Source organism: Bos grunniens, chromosome 2 (assembly GCF_055505025.1).
Source record: "Bos grunniens cultivar Pamir isolate PY7600 chromosome 2, Bosgru_T2T1.0, whole genome shotgun sequence".
Lineage (NCBI taxonomy): Eukaryota > Metazoa > Chordata > Mammalia > Artiodactyla > Bovidae > Bos > Bos grunniens.
Window position 1 is genome coordinate 16213178 of NC_141166.1, and position 11235 is coordinate 16224412.

At 50.0% G+C, this 11235-nt stretch overlaps 1 protein-coding gene across 12 annotated transcripts in view; it reads left to right on the top strand.

The window, feature by feature from the left end:
• Positions 1 to 10070, top strand: part of AZIN2 (antizyme inhibitor 2) — a 44055-nt gene extending 33985 nt beyond the window's left edge. For 11 of the 12 annotated variants that reach the window (XM_086335161.1, XM_086335156.1, XM_086335125.1 and 8 more), the window contains 2 exons: positions 1952 to 2166; positions 5316 to 5669. In XM_086335161.1, the coding sequence (XP_086191287.1) occupies positions 1952 to 2166; positions 5316 to 5454 (354 nt within the window). In that variant the 3' untranslated portion in view covers positions 5455 to 5669. Of the gene's footprint in view, positions 1 to 1951; positions 2167 to 5315; positions 5670 to 9811 lie in introns of those variants that run through there. The other variant, XM_086335189.1, reaches the window with a different exon arrangement.
• Positions 10071 to 11235: the final 1165 nt, after the last annotated feature.

The window sequence follows — 11235 nt, forward strand, 5'->3', positions numbered from 1 at the left end:
AGAGAAATCTGATTATAAATCAAGGGTGCCTTTTCTTTTCATTTTATTGTGGAAGAAGCTTTGAAACCTATTTTCTTAAGGATTTCTTAAGGATCCTCATGGACACATTTATATAGCATTTCCCCTCACACGTCTTTAAAAGTCCAAATTGTTTTTTAACAATTGGAGCTAAGGTAATTAATTCAGAGCAACTGAGATGAATTTTTACTCATTAATAAGCTTATGAACAAGAGTGTTAAGTTGTATGAACAAGGATGTATTGATTTGTATTTTTCTAGCATGTGAGGTTCATGAGCACAGGAACTTTGTTTTCTTGTGTGTTCACTGTTGCATCCCAGGCTCTTAGATCAGAGCCTGGCACATAGTAGGTGCTTAATAAGTTTCTGTTGAATGAATGAATGAGTATAGGATAGTTCTCACGTTTGATTTTAATAATATGTGCGTGTCTTTATTAATGAGACTAATGACTTATGCAGTAACAAATGAGTATTATTTCTGCTCATGGCGCCTGTGGCTCTTCCTGCTCCTGGCTGAGGTACCAAAACACCTTTCCTCCTCCTTCCATTGGTCTCCTCTGCTGCCTCCTCCTAAGGCTCTTGGATAGCTTCTATTTGTACCTTCTTTTTCTTTTTTGTTCTTTCCCATCACTCAGGTATTCCCTATTCATTTATTTATTCATTCATTCCCTTAAGCAGTCTTCACAAAAGCACTTACTGTATGCCAGACCGCTAGGCTTGGAGGAGATGGAGGTAAACGAGACTCAACCAAATTTATAGTCTGACGGGAAGACGGGCCTGAGGAGATACACTTCTTAAATATCGAATTATAAATGATAGGAAATGCTATGAAGGCAAAGCTTGCAGAGCCTTAGTAAAGGCTTCCAGGAGAAAACTGAGATCTAAAGGAAAATTAGGAGTTGGTAGGTTTAGGACCTCAGGGAATAGCATGGGGATGGCTTGGGGAGCCAGGGGTGAGGGGAGGGAGGGGACAGAAGCAGGGTTTACCCGGGGAGTCACAGCTCCAGTCACAACCTGCCTAGCAGCATCCCTACACTGTGACAAATGGCACTGATATCTTGGTTGTCTTCAGATGGTCTGTGCTACAGATTTTTTTCTGGATTTGGAAGTCACTTAAGGAAAAAGTAAAAATTTTACGTCATTGTTAGTTGTGTCTTTGGGTAAGTCACTTAACCTCTCAGAATTCCTCAGTTTCTCTGAAATGGAAGTAATTCTGTTGAGTCTGTGAGGTCCTCTGTGACCTCTGCCAGGCCACCCTGTGACTGTCTATGGGACGCCGGTCCTCCTCACCAGACTGAGTGCCGTGCGAGCCTGAGGGAGGGTCTAACTCACTGGTGTCCTTCTGGCTCCTGTTACTGGGCCAGGCCTGGAAGGAGGGGATCGTGACAGCCTGCGTAGAAGGAGCCTCAGGGCTGGGCCCAGAGGACAATCTCGATTTGAGGGAGGGGGAAGGGCTGCAGAGGTGGGGAAACACCCAGGGTCTGCAAAGCAGCAGATGCTCCAGTGAAGACTGAAGCCAGAGGCTGACGGCAATGCCAGCGATTAATAAAGATGGTGCTAACTTACTGGGCCCCTGCCATGTGTCAGACGCTGGTTCACACACTCATCCTATACTCATGTATCTTTTCACTAACCCTGGCAGGTAGGTAACTGCTACTATTCCCATTTTACAAATGAGCAAACTGACGGATTAAGTATCTTGCCCAAGGTCACACAGTTAGCAAGTGTTGGAGCCTGCATTTAAGACCAGGCACTGTGGCTTCTGAGTATAGAAGGCAATGAATGCAGAGAAGTGGGGGGGCCTTAAATGCAGGCTAGGAGGCCCAGCTGGTCTTGATCCTGTTTGCTCTGGGAGCCGTGCAGGCTTTGGAGGGAGGGAGTGCTCAGACTGTGCACGTATGCCCGGGAAAGCTGACTGTCCGTCTCTCCTGCAGAAACCATCCACGGAACAGCCCCTGTACAGCAGCAGCCTGTGGGGCCCGGTGGCCAGTGGCTGTGACTGCGTAGCTGAGGGCTTGTGGCTGCCGCAACTACACGTAGGGGACTGGCTGGTCTTTGAGAACATGGGCGCCTACACTGTGGGCGTGGGTTCCCTCCTCAGGGGTGCCCAGACCTGCCGCATCACCTATGCCATGTCCCGGGTGGCCTGGTAAGGGGGCCCTGCTGGGAAATGGAATGGGGATTGGAGAGGGGGGCAGGCTGGACTGAAGCCACATGGGGAGCCTCCGGTTTGGGGCCCTGCCCCTGTGTAACCCAATGGGACAAGTAATCCTGGGCTACTGATTTCAAGTGAGGCCTGTGCCGGGCACCTGGCTGTGGTCTTTAATGAGACTGAGTTTCCCCTGGGGAGCTCAGAGCCCTGGAGGGACACAGAAGCAGACAGGCGCACCTGAGAATACAGTGCTGCGGGGAGGGGCCGGGTTTTGGAGGCTTAGATCCCCACCCCCACCTCCCCGAGGCCCAGATCTACCTCCCTGAGGAAAGAAGGATGAAGTCAAAGCCTGGCGGGAGTTAAATGGCTGGAAGGGCAGGAAGGGGGTTCTGTTCCAAGGTCCCCCAGAAGAGCGACCTTCCATGAGGGGGGACATGGTCCGATTTGGATTTTAGAAGGAATTGGGGGCAAACATGCCTTCGAAAAACATGAGGTTGGTCGGGGCTGGAGAGGGAGCAGGGCTGGACGTGGGAAGGGCCACGAAGGGTCGCTTAGAGCTTCCAGCAGTGCTGGTGGGGACTGATTGGAAGTCTGGGGGTGACATGGTCTGATTTGGATTTTAGAAAGACCACTGTAGCTACTGGGTGGATGAAGGGAAGACAAGGGCAGGTGTAGACAGAGCTGACCAGTCGGGTGGCTACTCACTGAGCATGCCCTCACCAGGCCGGCACTGGGATCCAGCGAGACAAGCCTGAAAGTCCTGGGCCTTTCTGTCAGGCTCTACACTAGGCATCATATGATGATTTTCTTTTACTCAAACACACAACACTATGGGATCAGTGTTGACACAAACAGAGGTCACTTGCTTGAGGTCACACAGCTGGTCAGCAGTGAAGAGTTCCCCCCATATGGGGCTGGGGAGACGGCTGCAGAGGGCAGGAGCCATTGGGAGGGGCTTTTATGCCGGGTCCTGGGGAATGAGTGAAGCCTGTGCCCCCAGGGACATGCTGGGGGCTTGAGCTCCCCCCACCCCAGGAACAGTGGTCCCAAACGGCAGGCCTGACGGGCTCGGGATCAGAGCCACCTGTAGTTCATCCAGTCAACAAACCTGCCGCTTCTACTCCCTGCACGGGACAGGCTGATGCTGCCATTTTGAAATCACGAGTGTTTTGACAAGGCCAAAAAAAACCCACAAAACACCAAACGTAAGAAACCAATAATCACACAGGCTTCCTTATCTATCCCGGCTCCATCGTCAGCAAACACAGGTGGATGAAGTTGCACGGAGTCAGATGCACACGTTACTAGGAACATAAAATTCTGATGTATTGCAATGGCCACGTCCAAAAATCCTCCATATCGAAGGGGCCTCGTGGGCACATCCTACTTTAGAATCTGGCTCTGTGCTGGATCCTGGAGGGTAAAAGAACATCTGAGAATATGGAGAGCCAAGGGTCAGACCTGCACGCGCACACACACACACAGATATACACAGATGGACACACACACACAGAGAGACATAGACACACACCAGCAGACTGCAGAGGTCACTAAGGAGGGAGGGTGGCCAGTGAGCTGGGGAGGAGGCACCACCTGATGGGTGAGGGAGGAGTTAGCCAGGCACTGGAGGGCCAGGCAAGCTGACAGGAGGGTGGCCTGGGCCGGGGTGGAGGGGGGCTTCAGAGTCCACTTCATCCAGAGTTTTAAGTGGTTCTGTCTAGCTGCAGTGGCATGAAGGGACAACTCAGTCAAGAAGGACCTTGGAGGCCCACGTTGGCCTTGATCTTGAAGGCAGTGGGGAGCCAGTGAGGGATTCTAAGAAACTTATCTTTCAAAGCCCATTTAGATAAGGAAACAGAGGTTCAGACAGAGGGCACTTGCCCAGAGTACCTCCCACCTGGAAGGGAATGGCCCGACTGGACTGACTACTGATTTGCTGCTGAATTGTACACATTGGCAAAGGGGGAGGCCTTCCTGCAGGTGGGGGACCAGAATAGGCTGGAAGTATGAAAGGAGGGGAGGGAAGATGTAGATGGAAGAGGGAGGGTCCCGGGAAGCAGATCCTGGTAGAAGTAGGGAACAGGCTGTCATGCTGCCCCGACCGGGCCTCTTGATACCGAACGCAGTGCTTTTACCCCTTCCTCCACCCAGCGTCCACCTCTCTGCACCAAGGGTGTATTTACTTGCTGTCAGGGGCACTAGGCAGTGAGTAACTCAGGTACATCCCCTGCCCCGCTGTAGCTAGAGGATTGTCAGGGAAGCATGTTTTGAATGCTCATTGTTATCAAGGACTACACTGTGCTGTGGGACTCAGCTAAGGGTTGCTGATGCAGGCAGAGACTGGATGTGCACAGGATGTGCCTAGGATGGGATATGAGCCCGAAGTCAGCTGCACCGTTGTGCGTGGTGGGAGAGGCGGGCCGGGGCCAGACCTTGTGTGGCCTGAGTGTGGAGAGAAACTGCCAGCAACTCAGAAGAGATTTGCTTTTTGGAAAGATGAACATGGGTTGGACTTTTCTGGGAGACTGTGCTTTCCTGGCTAAACATGGTGGTGTCAGTGGGAATGGAGAGAAGCAGGTGCCTTTGGGGATGCTCAGGAATGGGGCTCAGCAGGGATCCACTGGGTGTGGGAACAAGATCCCCAACTCATGGTAAGAACAGGAGCTGTTTATTAATGTGAGGATGTAGGAGAAACAGTTTGTAGGATTTTTGAGGGAAGGGCAGATTTTTATTTTTTAAGTACCAAGCTTGGGGTATGAAGAATGTGGGCTTTGAAGTGAGTGTTGGGTTGAGTCCTAGTTCTGCCTCCTTCTAGGATTGTGACCTTGGGCAGGTAACTTCTAAGTCAGTTTGCTTGGAGTAAAATGGGGACGATAAAGTCACCCTTACAGGGTTTTGGGAGGATACACTTATACTGTAAGCCAAGTGCCTGGCACAATAATGGGCACATCAGTGAAAGTGGGTTCCTTTCCCTGTGGGTTAGGCTCTGGGGAGAAGACAGCACTGGGGGAAGAGAGGGCAGCAGGCCTCCCCCTGCCCTTGCCCCTGGGTGCTGGGCACCAGGTCTTCCAGTGCAGGAGCCATGGGGAGTTCTTGGCCCATGGGCCATGTGCCAGCTGCCTTCAGAGACGCCCTCTCCCTTGCAGGGAAGCCCTGCAAGGGCAGCTGCTGCCTGCAGAACAGGACGAGGACGCCGAGGGCATGTGCAAGCCTCTGTCCTGTGGCTGGGAGATCACGGACACCTTGTGCATGGGCCCCGTCTTCACCCCGGCGAGCATCATGTGAGCGGGCCCCGTTCCCCCCCGGAGAACCCCAGCGGGGCCCCAGAGATGCCTCTGGGAGAGGTGGGGAAAGTGGCAAGCAGAGACACCCTCTGGCCAGGACTCTGGTGCTCGCTCTGCCAACCCCCACGCTCCACCTGTAGTGTTTCTGCCCTGTAAATAGGACCAGTCTTACACTCACTGTAGTTCAAGTATGCAACATAAATCCTGTCCCTTCCAGCTGTGTCTGCCTCCTCTGCAGCGCAAGGGGCCTGGTCAGCCAGGTGTGGGGGTGTTCTTGGGGGTCTCCCTTGGTCTCCTTCTCACCTTTGTAAATATGAAGCAAATAAAATATTTAGGTTTTTTAATACTCTAGTGGAATCGGCAGTTCAGTTCACAAAGCAGCCTGGGTTAGGCCAGGGCTGAGACTTCCCCATCCTACAGTGATAACCTCACGCTGCAGTGTGGGCCTCCCCTACTGGCTTCCAGCTTCTCTGATTCACCTCTCTTGTCTCCCCAAGCTTCCACGCTGGCAGCATGAGGAAGGCATAGCTGTCAGGGCTTGGGGTGGCGGTCAGGGTTGCCTCCCTGTAGCACTGGAGCTGCAGCTCATGGCTGAAGAGGTGTCTCTGGGTGTCCCCCGTACCCAGCTTAAGTCCTGGCCTAAAGTATGGGCAATCGAATATCTGACACAGCTTTTAGGTGTTCCTAACAAAGATGAAGAGCGAAGAGGTGGGTACCTGGGAGGTTCTAAGGAGATCCCCTACCCATCCTCTCCTTGCAGGTCAGCAAGGCAATCGGAGCAATACAAATACATGGCTGGTTTTGCTTATTCAGGCAGTGACCGTTAGCACATGGTTGGCCATAGACTACTGCCGCATACAGTGTCAAGGGCCCTGAGGCCCACGGCTCCTCAGTTTGGCAGTTCTCGTTAGGACTTCACATTGTTAGGGTCACAAAACTATGCATGTGGAGTGTGTGAGCTGCTTAGCAAAGGAGTTTGGATTTTAGAGTTCCCCCAGCTTTAACGGGTGATCCTAGAGATTTTTCTTCTGCAATTAAAAAAGATATAATTCATATTCCCTAAAACTCACCCTTTCAAAGTGTAGAATTCAGTGGTTTTTAGTATATTTGCAGAGTCTGTGCAACCATCACCACTATCTAATTCTAGAACATGTCCATTACCTCAAAAAGAAACTGCATATTTGCATTCACTCCCCATTCTCCCTTTCCCCCAGCCCCTGGTACCCACTTAATTATTTTCCACCTCTGTGGATTTGCCTGGTCTAGATATTCTGAATTGCAGTTGTTTTTACTTGAGCTTGTTGTTCAAGTTGTTCAAGAAGCTCAAGTTGTCTCACTTGAGCTTCTTCCTGGGTAAGCCTGGTACAATGCGTGCGTTTTCCCCCCTACACCACCAAACAATTCTCTGACAACGGCTGGATGTCCTACAACTCCACTCAATTCTGATACTACCTACCTAGAGTAGAGATAGAATCAGATCCCACAGGTTAAGGGCTCAGTCCTACAAATCTGAACAACAAAGCAAGGAGTCTGAACTTAATTCTGCAGGCAGCAGGGAACCCTATATGCCTCTGCAGCAGAAGCATGGTAAGACCTTTGAGAGGATAAATGAAAGCTTATTCACAAGGGGCAGAGGGAGACCTGGAGGTAGCATCCACTTCCTTCACCCCGAGCCTGTTTAAGGCAGGTCCAGCCAGGGGGTCCAAAAGACACAAGTTGTCACCTCTGTCCATCCCTGGTGAGGTGACAAGAGGAAGATGGTGACTCTCTGGGTGTCACGCACCCCCTCCACCCCTCCCCCTTTGGGAAGCCCACCTGCCCAAGCCAGCTCATTCCAGCTGCAAAGGGACCATAAGGCAACAGGATGGGAGTTTCCAGTCAACCCTTTGTTCCATTTTAAACCCTCTTCCTGGCACCTAGCGGATGAGTAGCTAAGCCTGTGTAAACTTAACCTGCAAAATTATTCGACGTAGGCTTCTAACAGTCAGAGGGATCTTTTTGCAATATGAACCCAATCTTGTCAATCCACTGCTGAAAACTCTTCGGTGGCTTCCCACTGTGATGCCCCAATAGAAGTTAAATTGCCTGAGATTTCCTACCACTTTCCAACCTCATCTCCTGCCGCTCTTTTCTCACCAAGCACTGGCCTGTTTGGCCTCTTTTCAGTTCCCCATGTTTACTGGAATTATTTTCTGCTTCCAGGCCTTTGCCCTTGCTGTCCCCTCTGCCTAAACTGCATTTCTTCGAGCTCTCCAGGGCTGACTCATTCCCATCTTAAAGAGCACATCAGGAAGGCCTTTTCTGTACACCCTGTTCAAAGTGCCCCTCCCACCTAATTATGTGTGTGTGTGTGTGTGGGGGGGGTGATCACATTTTACAGAAGGTAGATTCTAAAGGTAACATTTAAGGCAAGGAACACAGTCACAGTTCCACTGAAAATCCCTGAGAAAGCTATCCCATTGGAAGCAGTTCATTATTTCTGTCTTCCTCTGACATGACAGGTGCATTTCCTTATAACCCCAATAGCTCTCTGATCTCTCTCCCTCACACTTTCAGATCTTTGCTCAGATGCTACCTTCTCAGTGAGGCCTTCCTGACCATTGTTAAAACTGTAACACTCCCACCCTACTATCCCATGATCCCCTCCATAGTCGTTCCTCCTCCCACTCCCCATAACTCATCACCTGACATACATTTAATTACAATTAAGCTCTTAATTCTAAAATTTTGAAAAGGCTGAGGAGCCAGAAATCAAATTGCCAACATCTTTTGGATCATCAAAAAAAGCAAGAGAGTGCCAGAAAAACTTCTACTTCTGCTTTATTGACTACACCAAAGCCTTTGACTGTGTGGATCACAACAAACTGTGGGAAATTCTTCAAGAGATGGGAATACCAGATCACCTGACCTGCCTCCTGAGAAATCTGTATGCAGGTCAAGAAACAAGTTAGAACTGGACATGGAACAACAGACTGGTTTCAAATCAGGAAAGGAGTACGTCAAGGTTGTATATTGTCACCCTGTGTATTTAACTTATATGCAGAGTACAAAAAGAGAAATGCTGGATGAAGCACAAGCTGGAAAATCAAGCTTGTGGGGAGAAATAATCAATAACCTGATATGCAGATGACACCACAGTTAGGGCAGAAAGCAAAGAACTAAAGAGCCTTTTGATGAAAGTGAAAGAGGAGAGTGAAAAAACTGGCTTAAAACTCAACATTCAGAAAACTAAGATCATGGCATCTGGTCCTATCACTTCATGGCAAATAGATGGGGAAACAATGGAAACAGTAACAGACTTTATTTTGAGGGGCTCCAAAATCACTGCAGATGGTGACTGTGGCCTTGGAAGAAAAATTATGACCAACCTAGACAGTATATAAAAAGCAGAGACATTACTTTGCCAACAAAGGTCTGTCTAGTCAAGGCTATGGTTTTTCCAGTGGTCATGTATACATGTGAGTCACGTATAGTCTTTCCAGCTATAAAGAAAGCTGAACGCTGAAGAATTGATGCTTTTGAACTGTGGTGTTGGAGAAGACTCTTGAGAATCCCTTGGACTGCAAGGAGATCCAACCAGTCCATCCTAAAGGAGATCAGTCCTGGGTGTTCATTGGAAGGACTGATGCTGAAGCTGAAACTCCAATACTTTGGCCACCTCATGTAAAGAGTTAACTCATTGGAAAAGACCCTGATGCTGGGAGGGATTGGGGGCAGGAAGAGAAGGGGACGACAGAGGATGAGATGGCTGGATGGCATTACCGACTCGATGGACATGAGTTTGGGTAAACTCCAGGAGTTGGTGATGGACAGGGAGGCCTTGCATCCTGCGATTCATGGGGTCACAAAGAGTCAGACACGACTGAGCGACTGAACCGAATCTTGGAGAATGGGATGGCGGGGGTTTATCCCTGAACCTCGAGGCAGAAATATCTAGGCCCTTCTCCTCAGCTCCTGAACAGCAGCCTAGATCCCGCTAAGGGCAGACCACTAACTAGAAAAGACTAGGGGCCCGGCAGGCTTCCAGGATTCCAACCCAGGAGGAGCCCGGGTCCACATACTAGTGAATCTTAGGTGGGGAGGGATACAAGATACCTCAATAGCTCTTTCTGCTCTTCCACTCAGCTGGGTGACCTTGGAGTAGGGTTACCATGTAAAATATAGGACTCCCAGTTAAAGCTGAATTCAGAAAAAAGACGGCTACTTTTTCAGTAAACATATGACCCATGTATTAACACTGCTGTTTATCTGAACTTCACCTTTAACTAGGCGTCCTGCATTTTAGCTGCTCAATCCGGCAACCCGACCCTGCAAGTCACTGTCTGTCTCTCCGTTTGTTTTCCCCATCTGTGCAATAGGTGTATTCCAGAGACACTTGCTTCAGGGACTTCTCAGGTGGAGCAAACCACCCCGAGGACGTCCCTCCCCGCTCCGAGGAGTCGCGTGGGAAGCGCGCTAGTCCTCGGAGAGGTTCTCGCTGGAATATGAACATATCCCTGCCTCTAGAAGCTCACTTTTCTCATTTGAGTCTCCGAGTCTATCCGGAGTGGAAACGATGCCTTTAAACACCTTCTAAACCAGCCTCGCTTGCTCGGCTCACGTCTCATCCCAAGTCCCCGGAGAGGCGGATTTCCGGCGTCGTGACGTCACTTTCGCGTCAGAGTGCCTCCCAGGTTTCGAGCCCCCGCGCTCTGGCGCCCCCTTCCTGAGCGGAGGAAGACTTTACCAAACAGCGAGAAGAGACAGCCGAGTCCATTGGTTGAAGGACTAGACAGACGGAGCTCGCAGCCTCCACGAATGGAAAATAGAACCTTTGCCTAGGGAGGGCCCCCACCGGCAAGGGGTCCTCCCGGGACGCAGGAAGCAGGCGAAGGTGCAGCCGGGCCCCTGCTCGGCTAGAAAGGCCCGCCATAACACCGGAAGTGGGCTTCTGCCCACCAGCTACTTCCACTTCGCCTTGCAAAATAGGAGTATCCATGAGTAACGGGACGTGAGAGCTTTATCGATCTTGGGAGGCTTGTCCTCAGTGTCCTCCCCACTCATCCATTTCACTCCCTAAAGGAGACGCCTCATAAATTCACGCAGAAAATCACGGGCTTTGAATGAATTCCTGACTTGCAGGCCAATGTGTTTTACCTTTGAAAACGATACTCACTGTGCCATGCTCTGCCCTACCCCCTCACTCTCATCTTTTTCATTTAACCCTCGCAAGCCTGTGAAGTGGATATTATAACAGGAACGCCGATTCCTCAGTGCCTGTGTTGGAATCCTGGAATCCTAAGCAGCTATTATCTGCGTTTCCTGTGCATCTGTAAAATGAAATAATACACCTATCTCATACCCTAATTCTGAGGATTAAATAAGTTAGCATGTTTAAAATACTCAGAACAGCAGCTGATTCGTGGTCACCATAGGAACCACTTAGGTGACCTCCACTTATAAAATAGGAAACGGAGACTTTGAAATGAAGTAACTTCTCTAGAACTGATAGTGTTAATTACTAGTGGAGGTAGGTAGGGAAGCAGCTCTGCCCACTCTGGAGGAAACTTTTCAATCATACTCACCCAGCCCTCTTCCTGCGGAATCCTGTGGGGACCATGATTGTCTTTAGAGCCCCACACGTATTTATTTAGTAAGACCCTATTACCAAATGATTGCTCTCTGGGCATTTAAATAACACCAGTCGAGATAGCGAGGTTCTATAACTTGTTCTATATATCTCCATTGAAGATGGGCTTCCCTGGTAGTTCAGATGGCAAAGAATCTACCCACAATGCAGGAG